General features: G+C 37.9%; 1 protein-coding gene across 1 annotated transcript in view; it reads left to right on the plus strand.

Annotated features, from left to right (window-relative positions):
• Nucleotides 1-4,027: 4,027 nt before the first annotated feature.
• The window catches only part of LOC122050456 (protein NEDD1-like), a 100,834-nt gene continuing 89,056 nt past the window's right edge, over nucleotides 4,028-15,805 (plus strand). Inside the window, exons 1-5 of the mRNA XM_042611358.1 lie at nucleotides 4,028-4,221; nucleotides 5,130-5,387; nucleotides 5,484-5,588; nucleotides 5,696-5,761; nucleotides 5,903-6,124. Coding sequence (XP_042467292.1) covers nucleotides 4,048-4,221; nucleotides 5,130-5,387; nucleotides 5,484-5,588; nucleotides 5,696-5,761; nucleotides 5,903-6,124 — 825 coding nt within the window. The 5' untranslated portion in view covers nucleotides 4,028-4,047. The remainder of the gene's footprint in view (nucleotides 4,222-5,129; nucleotides 5,388-5,483; nucleotides 5,589-5,695; nucleotides 5,762-5,902; nucleotides 6,125-15,805) is intronic.

Here is a 15,805-nt window from a genome sequence, read left to right on the forward strand (position 1 = left end):
GCTATTCATAGAACTATCATGTGTATCAATAAGAAACTGAATTGATACCTAAGCTAAACTAATTAATGCTAAACTGAGTCTAACTTGTATTCACATAACTAATTTGTGAAGTTTTGAAAACTATTTACATAATAGATTAAAATAATAATCATGCTGCTGATGGGCCCGGCAACTGTAACTAAACCCGGGATTGCAAGTTTCGAGTCTAGTAGGGTTTACTAGGTTATCTAAACCTAGGGACGACTGTGGGAGCCCAACCCAATGCAGTGCCACTGCTGAAAATAAAATACTGATTTCATAGCTAATTTTCTTACCTTGCTTTAACTAGGTTATCTGAACCTAGAACTAGGTTATCTGAACCTAGAGGCGACTATGGGAGCCCACCCATTGGACCGTAGTCCCATATAAGCTGAAGCAAGACTAAATAAGTTATTTTAAATGCTTCTACTACATTAACTGAGCTATTAAAATGTCTATTGTAGCATTATATTGAGCTAAGCATTTTATCAAGCACTTGGTGTGCACTAGAACACACCCTACGTACTGAAAATCTGTATACAAAGCTTAACATAAATCTGCATGCAAAGCTTAACAAAAATCTGCATATTAAGCCTATCAAAATTTGCATACTTTACTTATAAAAATCTGCATGCTATAAAAATAGAACTGCTCATGTTATTCCAATAGCAAATAGGAAACTAGAACAACTTAAGCATGCTGTGAAAGTAAAACCAATTCAACTACTAAGCATGAAATAGAATCTAGAAAATGAGGAATCGTTGCTGTATGGAATTAACAGAATATCATGCTTCACGGAACTTAAACTAGCTTCAAAGGAACTAACAAATAAAATCTGCAAATAACAGCTACTGGTGCTTAACTAATAGCAATGAGAACTGTGCGTGCCCAATTAAGAGCAAATAAATCTAGGAATTAAGTCTGCTCATGCATATTCAATAGCTAAGAAATAGAAATAAGAATCAATACATGGCAATTAACATCAACTAATTCCTACTGATATGAACTACGAATCAAAGGTGAACTCTGACAAATCATGGCAATTAATCAACAACTAAAGACCTACTGTAATGAACTACAAAACAAAGGTGAAAGTTGACAAGTCATGGTAATTAGCAAGGGACTCAACTGAAGCTAAAGAACCTAAAGTACTTAATGTTAGGGCTGATCTTGCCCCATGATTAGCAAAAGAAAGGTCTAAGCCGAATCTCTGGGGTGTTCTAAAACCAAAACCTGTTGAAACTAAACTTCTAGGGTTTCATGCATGCTCCGGCAACAAAGAAGGAAACCATTGTAACTAGTAAGGGGTTTGCTACTGGAAAACAAAACAAATACCATTCCTCATACTCAGATTTACCAAAAGAAATTCTGGAATTGGAAACTATACTACACAACCAATGGATCAAACACTGTATGCTTAAAACTAATAACAAAGAAATCTATTCCAGAATCTCTACAAGCTGAAATGCTAAACTACATGCTCATCTGATTAATTTGTTCCTTTTCCAAACCTAAACAAATCTGAACTTGAGATTCACGGTAGCAAACCTCAAGAACAACAATCCTACTGCATACTTCGGCCAAACAAGAAGAAAATAGAATCCAGAAAAAGGAAAGAAACAAGGAATAAAACCTCGGAGCTATCCTACTGCAGGTGAGTAGCAACTCACCTTCGGTTCTTGGACTTCAAACCGAGCAATACAGCTTCTAGGGCTTCGGAGAACTCACGATCTCGGCCTCTTCCTCGCGTCTTCGAGTTCTCCTTGTCGAGAGGATCGAGAGGACGAAGAACTCTCTTGGAATCGAGCCTTGGTCGGCCGCCGGAGACGTGCCCTAGGTTGGCTTCGTTTCCGCCCGAGAGGAGAACAGCGTCGCGCGCGTCGGGAGAGAAAGGGAGAGGGAAAGGATTCGGGAAAAAGAAAAACTTAATTCTTTTCTTATAACTAGGGTTTCAATCATCACATATATATATCTCGCACCCTTACCTTTTCACGAAATACTCACGGAAGAGTTGGTTGGCTGCGGTTTTGACCAAGTCAAAAGCCCCGGGTTCAATTCTCGGCTGCTACCTCTTTTCTTCCTTTTATTTCTATTAACTACTATTGCTTATATATTTTTCGCTTCCCTTCTTATTAATAAAGCCCGCTGGCCCAGTTGGTTGGCTGCATCCGATTAGAACCTAGTTCAGGTCCGGGGTCTTGGGTTCAAAACCCGACTTCAACACTTTCTTTTTTTTTTTTTTTAAACTTCTTTCTCTTGGTAAAAATACCAAACGAACTCCAAAAATTCCATAAAAATACTTTAAAAATTTCTAAAAATCTTTGGAATTTTTCTAAAGCATTTCTAGATTTTAATAAGGTCTTTTGGGACTTCAAATAGTGAAATTTTGGGATGTTACACCTTTCCCGATCAGGATCAAGACACGACGAACTTGCTTCTCCGTCCAACCACACCGCATCTCCTCCAACTCCTCCATTTGGTTGAGAAGAGGAGGCCTTCTTCGCATTCCAGTAGTCCATACTTTATCTTTTCCTTTCTACTTCCTCCTGTTTTTGTGTTCGGTTCTGCTCCCTTCCCATGAGGCTGCTTTCGTCTCGAAGTTGCCCAACCTCGCCACTATCTCCTTTGAGGAAGTCTACACCCAACTGTTCGAAGACTCCAACCTCATGCTTCACGGCGACGGCCGGACTGTCCACCTCTCCCTCGACCAACGAATAGGTTCTGTTAAAAGATTTTTTTTTTAAAAAGAAAGGGGCATCTTTGAACCTACCTTGTTATGTGATCAGGTGCTGCATTTACGTCGCAAGATCTCTACCTCCATGGATTCTTTAGTGCCTCCATTAAACTGCCCTCCGATTACGTGGCTGGAGTGGTGGTTGCTTTCTATGTATGCTTCTTTACTCTCGAGTTTAGATTTTGCAGCACTTTCCTTTACCTGTTTGAAAGAAGAAGAAGAAGAAGAAGAAGAAGAAGGAGGAGGAAAAAACAAAAACAATCTCTCCTCCGCCGCGATGGGCTCTGCAACGGTCCTTGCATCACTCTGCAATGGGGGTGCCGCAAGCGCCTCCGCCGCATCAAGGTCAGGGACAAAGGATCCGCCGCAAAATCTGGCGTCCGGAGGGGAATCGCGTCTCGGAATGTCCGCCGCATCGCAGATCAAGAGTCCCCCCTGCACCCGCCTCTTTATCCCCTCAGGTAATAGATCGGAGGTTGATCCGGAAAAGTTAGGGTTTGATCTAGTTTGAGGTGTCGGCGGTGAGATATAGAAGTAACCACTGCTCGGATTTATCCACAGGAGGTCGGAATCGGCCGGGAGCGAGAACCATAACTCCTGATCTGTCTCGTCGTCGCCGGATAAGGATGACCGTTGCTACACGACCAGGGGATCGGCGGCGTTGGTATGCGAGGTCGAGAACGCCGACGAAAGAGCCTCGGCAGCCTCTCTACCTCGATTCTTCGTTTCACTGTCGAACAAGGAGAAGGAGGAGGACTTCATGGTGATGAAGGGGTGCAAGCTGCCGCAGCGACCCAAGAAGAGATCCAAATTCATCCAAAAATGCATACTCGTACGCTTCCATTCCCTCTAAAAATCTGATTTTTAAGATCAAACAGTCGAAAAAACTAATTTTTTCCTCTAATTTCTTTGACAAACTCGATCTAGTTGGTGAGTCCTGGAGCATGGTTGTCAGATCTCTCACAGGAGAGGTATGTAGTCAGGGAGAAGAAGGGATCAAGAAAGGTAGAAATTCTCTCTCTACCTTCGACTAATTTGCTCGTCTCGTTCCTGCATCCCATTCACATCTCATGTTCTTTTGTTTCCTGTCCCATAATTCGCAGAGGAGAAGAGGATTAAAGGCCGTGTCCATGGAGAGTGATTCAGAATGAAGCAAAAGGGAGAGGTAATACTAATTGCTATCATTGATTATGATCGAATTGGAATTTTTCCGTCAGAATTTAATTTTCCCATGACTCATCATTCAAATTTATTTTGTATCTTGTATAACTTAGTTAATTTTGTTAATCCAGCGGATGGTGGCTGACTTTTACGGTGGGAAAATCTTACTAAAGGTTAATCTTTATGTTCGTGCAGACCTAGTGGTTGCTAGTGCTGGTGACGATAAAAAGATATCACTTTGGAATAAAAATGGCCAAAGTATGGGATCCTTTCCTTCTCACGGCAGCGACCTTGCTGATGACATTGAGGTAGCTCATTGTTTGCTCATTAATTTGTTCTATTGTGATCAATACATCTGGTTTTCTGGAAATTTACAGATGCCCGGATGCCATTCAAATCATTGCCTGCATTTTTTCCCCCCTGTCTCTCTGTCTCTCTTGGAAGAAAAGCACTGGAACTGTTGGCACGATAGAAATTGCCACCTTCTTGCTATGTTGTGTCTGGGTATTTTCTTCCATCAATATTTTCTTCGAACAATGGTGATTGTTCGTTTGACTCCCTTATGAATTTTAGCATACATGTTGAACAAATAAGAAGAAAATAGCTAGCATATCTCTTTTGCTAGGTAGGTTATTTCTTTTCATCTAATTGTACAGCAATGTCTGCCAATATAGCAAAGTCTGACTTTGACTTTTACAGTTGATGACTTTGCAAAAATTGCTTATTCTGATGTTACACATTGAAGAAATAAGAGACTTAAAAGCTAGATTTTCTCCTTTTCCAGGTAGTTTTTTTTTCTTTGCGTTTGAGTGCAGAGCATGGAAAATGTTGCTTGTAAACATAGAATGAGTACAGCTTGATTATTCTGCAAGTTTTCACTTGATGGTAAAAATTAAGAGAAATTTTATGACTGTGCCGTGTTTCGATATTTGCAATTGTAATAATATGAATCCTTTACGTTATTTTTGTATGTTTCATTGTAATGCTAAGTACCGCTCCTGAGCCTTGTTTCCCCTTGTTGTGATTAGGGACAAATTAGTGCATACTCGCAGTCTGGGTGACTATACCTGTATTTTTTTAGTAAGCTTACCAATTCTGATTGATGCCTAACAGGACCTAAATGACAATATAATAAAAACACTTCTTATCTGTGTAATTATGAGTGCATAATATATCAAACATTTTAAAGATTTTTTTACTTTTCTCTATTTTGTAGGAATCCATAAATTGTATCAGCTTTAGTAATAAAAGTTCTAGATATCTTTGCTCTGGAGGAAGTGGGCATATTGTCAAAATATGGGACCTGCAGAGGAAAAGGTGCATCAAACGGTTGAGTGGTCATATTGACACAATTACAGGTGTAATGTACAACTGCAAAGATGAACATTTAGCATCCATCAACGAGAAGGGGGATCTCATACTTCATTATCTTGCTTCCGGAACACGGGCTGAACTCAAGGATCCAAATGGGCAGGTTATTGGCTGTCAAATATTTTGAAAATTCCAAACTTTCGCTCTACTAACATCTTTTTTGGTTTAACATGAATCTGTATCGGTGATGCGATTTCAGGTACTAAGAGTACTTGATTATTCTCGATTTAGTCGACATCTTTTGTCAACAGCTGGGGATGATGGATCTGTTCATATTTGGGATACAACTGGTCGCAGACCAAAGGTTAGTAAAATAATATTTCTTAATCTGCTAAAATGAAGGAGAAATTGTATTTGTTCCCTGCATTCACTAAAAAATTGATCTCCATTCACTCTGGCTCTTGGTGTCAGGTTTCTTGGTTGAAACAGCATTCTGCCCCAACAACTGGTATTTGCTTCTCTCCATCAAGTGACAAGGTATTATCTTCCTAGGAATCTATTAAATGATTTGGATTTCTGGTGGATAATTATACATGGTTTGGCTAGTTTTGTTGGATGGGAGGTGCTTGTTCTATAGAAAATCAATGGCCATTATATCCTGACTTGTTTTCCCTGTAGATTATTGTTACAGTTGGTCTTGATAAAAAGTTGTATATGTTTGATTCTGGAACAAAAAGACCCTCATATTGCATGCCTTTTGAGGCACCCTTCTCATCGCTGGCATACTATGATGATGGTAATCTATTGGCTGCTGGGACAAATAATAGACGTGTAGTATTCTATGATGTTCGAGGGAAACCTCAACCTTTCACAGTTCTTCGTGCATACAGTAGTTCAGAGGTAAGATATCTTATCTGCCAAGAATAGCATGTATTTCATAGTCATCTTGATTCTTTTTTTCACTGCTTCATTAAATAGTCTATTTATATGTTGATGATAGCATGCCTTTCATAGTCATGTTTGTTCTTTTTATGCTAAACAATCCTGTCAGGTCATGCAGAACATGCAAGCATATAGATGCTGCAAAGGTTTTTATTAGTTTATTTGATCTCATATGACAAATTTAGATTCAATTTCATCAAGTAATCTGAGAAAATCACACGTTTGGGTTTTAGATTATTAGATCACAGGCAGTGCACATAGATAAAAAAAAATCTATCTTTTTAAATAAAGATTGATTGAAAATTACATCTGTGCTAGTTTATTGATACCTATTATGATGCTTGATTAGCCTTGTGAAACAAATTATAAGTGAGAACAGATACAATATATTTCTGTGATATTTAAAGAAGTGTTTTCACTGTGATTTTGTGTATTCATCAAAAGTTTAATAAATAAAGAAATCATTTTTTTCCCATCTCTCTGGTTTACATCTTTTCTTCAGTTCAACCACTGTTAATGATTATTCTAGAGTGACCTGCGTGTCTTTGGTTTACATCTCTGATTCAATTCAATAATTATTAGTGAATTGATTTCTACTAGATGATTGCTCTGCAACCATAGTATGTCTTTTCTGTAAGTCTTATTCATGTCTCACCTTGGGTGTTGTTTTCCACAGTTCTAAAACACAACTAATTTACTTGATGTATTCATGAGAAGGAAAAATACAACTGAGTTCTAAAGCAATTGATGCTTCTGTTAAAGTTGCAAAAGAATTACTAAAATTTGATGATGTTCTTGGCAGACTAATAGCATGTGTGAACAATTTGAATACCACTGCTTTATATGTTAATAAATTTGAAGAAATATAACCACGGCTGGCTATACATAGTATAATCTCATCTTTTGCTATTTGATGTTTTCCTTCAAATATGTCCTAAGCATTTATTTATTTCGGCTTGAACCTACAAACATTGTTTATGTCCTACAAACATACATTCAACAATGGTAGAAGATTTTATAGAAGTTGACTAAAAATGACAACACTGCTCCCTGCAATTATAAGCTTCATCAGAGGTAGCTTTGCTCTTCTATGCTTCACTGGATTTGTTGTGTAGTCATATTTCTTTGTTCAACCATTATCATGCCTAGTAAGTTGTTGTATTATGCCTAGTAAGTTGTTGTATGATGCCTACTAATATATTATTTATGTGTTTTTACAGTTTACAAATCTCAAGTACTCCATAGTTGAAATTGATGAAGTGCGGTTCGAGTGGGCTGAATGCATGCTAGATTACATTTGAAGTGCGGTTCTACCTTGATGTGTTGTTAAAAGAATGTTCTACCTTGATGTTGATATCTATTAGCCATCTTTTGATGTAAAAAGAATGTTTGGGTATTTTATGGATACTGTTGTAAGAAGATTATTTATATAATTTGTGAATATTTGTGTATTTTATGGATATTGTTGAATGAAGAATATTTGTATAATTTGTGAATATTTATGTATTTTTTTTATTATTGTCAGTTTTTCATTGTTTCGGAAATTAAATTTGTGCTGTTAAAAAATATACATATTACATCGGTTTTCCACCGTTCCAAAACTGGTGTTGTTAAATAATATTACATCTGTCATTTACCGCTGCCAAAACTGGTGTTATTAACATACAATATTACATCAGTTTTACACCGTTGTTGAAACGGTGTCGTTAAGTGATACTACACCGGTTAATAACCGATTCGAAAACCGGTGTCGTTAAGTGATACTACACCGGTTTTAACCCGATGTCTAAAATGGCAGACTTTTAACATCGGCTTCATAGACATCGGTCGAAAATGAAATAGACACCGGTGGAAAACCGATGTCTATGAGGGTTTTTGTTGTAGTGCCTTCTTTTATATTATTTGCCCAAGGCAAATAAGGAAAAACTTTTTACAAAAATTAAAATCTTTCTCATGTTTTTCCTTTTTCCTTTTTATTTTTCCTTTTCTTTCCTCTTGATTAAATCAATCACCAATCATAGATTGGTTTTAATTTGATTGGATGATGATTTAATCCTATTGGCGGGCCACTTGCTTGGGCACCAAGCAAGGGTGGTCGGCCCCTATAAGGAAGGAAAAGATATCTTTTTAAAAATTATATAAACTCTTATAAAATTTTACAAGATCTCTTTTAATTTCCTAAAGTGGATGTTAAAAAGGAAAGTTTTAAAAATTAAAACCATGTTTTAAAATTTAAAACTTCTCTTCTAAAAATTTCCTTTTTTAACATGTTTACAAAAATTTAAATTTTAAAACTTCTCTTCCTTTTTCTAAAACCATGAGGATGGTTAAAAAAGGAAAGTTTAAAAACTTTTAATTTTTCTTTTAAAACCTGTGACCTAATTCAAATAAGGAAAGTTTTTAAATTTTAAATCACTCTTTTAAAACTTGTAGTTTTCTACAAAGAGAAGATTTTAAAAATTCAAAACACCCCTCCTTGTTGGAATTAATGTGGCTAGCCCCCTCTTGCTTGGGCACCAAGCAAGGGGTTGGCCCCTTAAGAGGATAATGTGGCCGGCCCTTTCTTGGTCACTAAGCATTGGGCTGGCCCCCTTCTTAGACACCAAGATGGGCTTATATTTGGATGGACTTGAGGCTTTAATGAGGCTACGACAGGGACCTAGACGAGAAATTTGTTTTGGTCTTCCGATGAGCTTGAGTATCCCGTGTTCGCCCCGAACACACAACTCAAGTTCATCGATAATAACTCATTCCACTACAGAGTTATTATCACACTACCACACCAATCCCAAATTACATTATGGGCTCCTTCTTATCATGAGTGTGTTAGTCTCCCTGTGTTTAAGATTACGAATGTCCACTAATTAAGTGAGTTACTGACAACTCATTTAATTAATATCTAGCTCCAAGAGTAGTACCACCCAACTTTATTGTCATGTTGGACTAGGTCCACCTGTAGGGTTTAACATGACAATCCTTATGAGCTCCTCTTAGGGACATTCTCAACCTAGATAACTAGGACACATATTCCTTCTATAATCAACAACACACACTATAAGTAATATCATTTTCCAACTTATCAGGTATATTGATTTATCGAGCTAAACCTCACCCTTTGATAAGTCAAAAAAATAAATATTAAATATATGTGCTTGTTATTATATTAGGATTAAGAGCACACACTTCCATAATAACTATGGTCTAGTTCTTTTATAAAGTCAGTACAAAAGAAACTTACCTAAAATAGTCCTATTCAATACACTGGGAGTGTATCAGTGTAAGTTATTAGTTAAGATAAACTAATACTTAATTACACTACGACTACTTCAACGGTTTGTTCCTTTCCATCTTAGTCACAAGCAACTGTTTATAATTTATAACGAACCGACAACATGATCTTCTGTGTGTAACACCACACACCATGTTGTCTACTATATAAATTAATTGAACAAATTATATTGAACAAATAAATGTAGATATTGACCACTGTGATTCTTTATTTCTAAATAAATGTTTATGCAAAAGCTAATCTTTAGTATACACTCTAACACATTCAAGAGGTCTTCTTCTTCCTCTCCTCTTCCTCTCTTCTCTCCCTCTCTTCTTCCATTGTCGTGACCTTCTAAGGGTGCTAGCACACTCTTAGTTGTGTTTTTCTCCACCTATTGTTCGTGTGGATACACATAGAGGAGTGTACATTTGACACTCTCGAGATCCGGCAACCCTTCTGGACAAGTGGGATTTGCGAAGGGCTTCGCTTCAAAGGTATAAACTCCTTTCTTGTAGATCTAGTGTAGATCTAGGATTAGGAAATATGTACATGTAAAATTTTATATATCTTCACATGGATCTATGGCAAGACTTCGGGGTTTCCGCAATGCAAAAAGTGATTTTTGCGACCCGAAAGTCCCAATAGTGGTATCAGAGCCACGTGTGAAGCATGTACTCATTTCATTTTATATTTTTATGAAAAATATCAGATCTGTAAGTTTCTGTAAATTTTCTATTTTTATGTATTTTATGAGTATTTTTCTCGTAGAGGCGAAGCAACAAGTGTTTGGACACTTGTAGGTTTCGACTACCGAGAAAAACCTTCCGAATCGGCAAGATCTCGCCCAAATTTTTTTGGGATAGAGGCTCAAGGCGCTGTAAGATCGTAAATGGACACTCGTGTGACTCTTTTCGTGAAATGAGGCGCTGCCCCTAACCCCGCATGGGGCATTGTTTAGCGATCGCGCCCAAAAATCGCTAAACGGGACTGCTGGGAAGTTGCATCTCATAAAATCATAAAATTAGTAGTAAAATTATAGAAATTTATGGAAATTACATAATTTAGATTTATGTATAATTTTTGTTATGGTCATGGACCAAGAACCCAATTTGATTGGACAAATGTGTTGTAATTCATAATATGGCCTGCGTGCCATTTTTGGATTGTGCGTGTTGTATATATTATGCGACTTGCGTGTCGTACCTCCCTCATTTTTATATTTCTGTTGTAAAATAGTTTTAGACTTGAATGTAACTCAAGTTTCATATTTGTAATGTACAAAAATTGGAGCGGTGGAAGGTCCACTCGAGAAGGAACGACAAGGAGGGTGCGAGCAACACATTGTGGTCAAAGGGAGGAGCTTGGAGAAGTTGTTGCCCCTAGGTTGACCATCCGATTTTCTCATTGATTTGAGAAGATCGTAGTAGGGACATGACCTATTCAAAATTTAATTAATTTCTTGTGTATGTGATGCATGATAATGTAGAGTAATTAATTAGTGCCTTGATGCGTATAAGATACGAATCCACGATTAGATTAGATCTAAATCAACTCAACTCGAAATGCCTACCATGTTTTGATACCCATCACTACCTCGATCACATGTTATTGTTGAATCTTCTAAAGTAGAGCAATGCATATTATCTTGGTAGGGTGCGGAGGGACAATCTTGGTCCCGCCCATCAAAGTTTGGGTGAGTACAAACTTAATTGGATTAAGTATAATTAGTTAACTTAATTGGATCGAGTATAACTATAGGCATTTTTCCAATGGTTGGAAAATAGGACAAAATCACATTTATATTAAATCTTGGGTGATTTAGCCAAAGCTAACTCAAGTTCTAATATAAATGAGGATCTTGATCCTATAAACAAGAGTTGCATAGAGATGTAATTGATAATTAGTTATCTACCGATCATACTAAGTCTTGGGCGATTTAGCCAAAGCTAACTCAAGGCGTAGTATAATGTGGATCTTGTCCCGCAAGAATTATAGCTAATCGGTTAGAATCTAGTAAGTGTGGTTTGACCACATCCATGACTTGATTCTACATAAATTCTATAATTCAGTGGGAGCATCATTTAATTAAAGGCCTAATTAAATGATTAGTGGAATATGATATTTATTTTCTGCATTTTTCTGTTGTAGATTGCCATGTTGACAAACATGAACACCTTCTCTCTGCGTTCTGTCTTTGACAAGAACAAGCTCAATGGAACAAATTTCCTGGACTGGTACAGAAATCTGATAATCGTTCTCACACAAGAATGAAAACTGTACGTCCTGGAGCAGCCCATTCCGGAGGCACCTCCTGCCACTGCCACGCGAGCTGACCGAGATGCTTATAAAAAGCATCAAGATGATGCATTAGATGTGTCATGCCTCATGCTCGTGACCATGAACTCTAAGCTTCAGAAGCAACACGAGTTGATGACTGCTTATGATATGGTTGAACATCTTCATCAACTATATCAAGGACAAGAAAGGCATGAGAGATTCGAGATCTCTAAGGCACTGTTTCAGTGCAAGATGCAAGATGGGACTCTCGTAGGCCCATATGTACTCAAGATGATTGGGTACATAGAAAACCTACAGAGGTTGGGATTCCCACTTGGCCAAGAGTTGGCCACTGACTTGATCTTGCAAACCTTGCCGGATAGTTACAATCAATTTGTTCTAAATTACAACATGAACGAAATTGATGTTAGTTAGAGCCCTAGAGCCAATCATTTGATGATTGTATTATGGACTTATTGTATCATATTCTTATATATAAATAAAGGCATTTGTTTTGGTTATTATACATACTTGTATTGGTGCCAAATAAACTAAGTATAATAGCGTCCTTGAGTAGAAGGTTCTCACCTATATCAATCGGTTAGTTGAACCGATAGTGAGATGATATAGGGAACACTACTCTTAATCATTCCTAGTTGAGTGTTAACATTCAGGGACAATGTTAATGTAATAAGACTAGCATGTAGGTCAACTCGATGACTTGATCTCACAAGTCATGGATATAGAGATATCAAGTTGGCACATGGGTATGCATTGGAGAATGTATACTGAATGACCTGCCATGAGAAAGTATCATGGATCATTATATGAGTGTCATATACTTTCTCATGTGACTATTAGTATGACTACTAGTCCTTGGACCTGAAGTCACCATGAATCCCTACATAAGGAGTTATGTACTTTGGTTTCGTCAAACATCACCCATAACTGGGTGGACTATAAAGGCGATTACTGAGTATGTAACGAATTATGCAGAGAGATGTGAGTGATGTAGATGGGATCTATCCCTCCTATATGATGGGAGCAACAACGATATTCTTGATAGAGTGAGACCACGAAGTGCATGGCCATACCCAAATGAGTCAATATGAGATATTGAGCTCATTTGATTTAGTGAGTCTACTTGGAGTTCAAGATTTAGATTGGTCAGAGGATGACACGGTCTATGCCTCACATTGATCAATCTAAATGTCTAGCATAGAAGGACACTTGTCATATATTGTGAGGAGTCACAATTAGTAGTCACAAGGTGATGTTCGATCTCAACATTCTTATAACTTGGGTAGTAATGATGTGTTGCTAGATACCGCTCATTACTTATGCTTCTAAAAGGGTTTAGGAGCATTGCCAACATTATAAGAACCTATAGGGTCACACACAAAGGGCAATTAGATGGAGATTAGGTTCATTTGATGAACCTAAAGAGATTAGGTTCATTTGATGAACCTAAAGGATTAGGTTCATTTGATGAACCTAAAGGATTAGGTTCATGTAATGAACCAAATTGGATTAAGAGTAATCCAAATTATGCTAATTGAGTTGGACTCAATTTGGTTCATGTGTTAAGTGAGTCTAATTTAGACTTAGACTCGTTGAATCAATTTAATTCAATGAATAGAGATTCATTAAATTAAAATTGACTTGAACCAATGGCTAGATTTGATCAACCATGGAAGAGAAGTGGTCAAGTTTGACTTGACTTGAGAGGAAGATGAAGAGTCAAGTTTGACTTGACTTTATGCCACCTCATTGGTGAGTTGGCATTGAGTGGGCCAATGATGATGCTCCACATCATCATGGTTACTTAAGTGAGATGCTACCTCATGGGAGTTACCAAGAGTTGTGACTCTTGGTATCCCATGGAGGTTACAACCTCCACTAAAGTGGCCGGCCACTTTGATTTCATGTGGTGAGTTTCATTTTTTTGTGGTAACTCCCATCTTCTTCCTCTCTAGCTTTCTTCTTGCTCTCCCTCTCCTCCTTTACTGATCTCTAAGGTTGCTAGCACATCCTTAGAGGTTTTTCTCCATCTCTTGCTTGTGTGGATACACATAGAGAAGTGTCTACTTTAACACTTTCGAGATCCGACGAATCGAGGACGAGCGGGATTGTGAAGGGCTTCGCATCAAGGGTATATTCCTTCTCCTTTGTAGATCTACTGTAGATCGAGGTTTAGAAACTTGTACTCGTAAGTTTTTCGAATGTTTTATCTTCACACGGATCTGGTGGTGGGGGTTTCGGGGTTTTCGCGACGCGAAAAAGCGATTTTCGTGGCCCAAAAAACCCAACAATTGATAAACCCATGCCCGAGCTGCTAAGCATATTAAGAACTGCTGAGCTCAACCTTAAGAAGGTAAAGCCCAACTCCATTTTGATGGTGCAAAAGGGCAAAGGCAAGGGCAAGTAAAGGTAAGGGAAAGTCCCAAACCAAGGGCAAAGGCAAGGCACTGAAACCCAAAGGAGGGGTTGCCAAGGATGCTACCTACTTCCACTGCGGTCAGACCGGGCACTAGAAGAGGAACTGCAAAGTTTACCTGGAAGATCTTAAGAAGAAGAGAAGTGAAACTTCTACTTCAAGTATATATGTTATAGAAGTTAATCTCTCTATTTCTTCATCATGGGTATTATATACCGGATGTGCTTCTCACATTTGTACTAATGTGTAGACATTGAGAAATAACAGGGCATTGACAAAGGGCGAGGTGGACCTACGAGTAGGCAATGGAGCACGGGTTGCTGATGTTGCTATAGGGACTTACTTTCTATCTCTGCCCTCTAGGCTTGTACTACAATTAGATGAATGTTGTTATGTGCTTGCTCTTACTAAGAACATAATTTCAGTTTCTTGTTTGGACAAGAAAGACTTTTCGTTTATCATAAAGAACAAATGTTGTTCCATCTATTTAAACGATATGTTCTATTGTAGTACACCTCTGATGAACAGACTCTATATTCTAAACTTAGAGAACCCCATCTATAACATAAATACCAAAAGGTTCAAATCAAATGAAATGAACCGAACCTATCTCTGGCATTGTCGCTTAGGTCATATAAATGACAAACTCTTATCCCAGCTCCATAAAGATGGTTTGTTGGACTCATTTGATTTTGAATCATATAAGACATGCGAGTCATGCCTACTATGCAAAATGAACAAGACTCCCTTTAGTGGACACAGCAAGAGAGCGACTGATTTGTTAGGACATATACATAGTGATGTATGTGGCCCTTTCAATGTCGCTGCTAGAGGTAGTTATAGGTACTTCATTACCTTTGCTGATGACTTCAGTAGATATGGTTATGTGTATTTGATGACACATAAGTCAGAATCCTTTGAAAAGTTCAAAGCATTCAAGAATGAAGTACAAAACCAGCTTGGCAAGAGTATTAAAATACTTCGATCAGATCGAGGTGGAGAATACCTTAGCCATGAGTTTCGTGACTATCTAGCTGAGTGTGGGATTCTATCCCAACTTACTCCTCCTAGAACACCACAGTAGAATGGTGTATCTGAAAGGAGAAATCGTACCCTATTAGATATGGTACGATCTATGATGAGTCACATAGATCTTCCTTTGTCTCTTTGGGGCTATGCTCTAGACATAACATCCTTCATACTTAATCGTGTTCCATCCAAGGCTGTGATAAAGACACCATATAGGATATGGAATGAGAGAGATGCCTAAGTGTCTTTTACGAGGATTTGGGGTTGTGAGACTTACGTTCGACGTCAAGTCTCGGACAAACTGGGACCCAAATCTGACAAGTGCTATTTTATTGGTTATCCCAAGGAAACGAAGGGATATTACTTCTACATTCCTAGTCAACACAAAGTGTTTGTGGCTAAGACTGGGGTATTTCTAGAAAGGGACTTTGTTTCTAGAAAAATTAGTGGGAGTACGTTCGATCTTGAGGAAGTTCAAGATATGGACCATAGCACTGAGGCCTTGATGGAAGTTGAACTGGAACCACAAAATGTTGTGGATGATGAGATTGTTCCACAAAGAGTTGAGGAACAACAACCAGTTCAAGTAGACCTACCTCTTCACAAGTCATACTAAATTATTTGA

The sequence above is a fragment of the Zingiber officinale genome, chromosome 3A (assembly GCF_018446385.1).
Source record: "Zingiber officinale cultivar Zhangliang chromosome 3A, Zo_v1.1, whole genome shotgun sequence".
Classification (NCBI taxonomy): domain Eukaryota; kingdom Viridiplantae; phylum Streptophyta; class Magnoliopsida; order Zingiberales; family Zingiberaceae; genus Zingiber; species Zingiber officinale.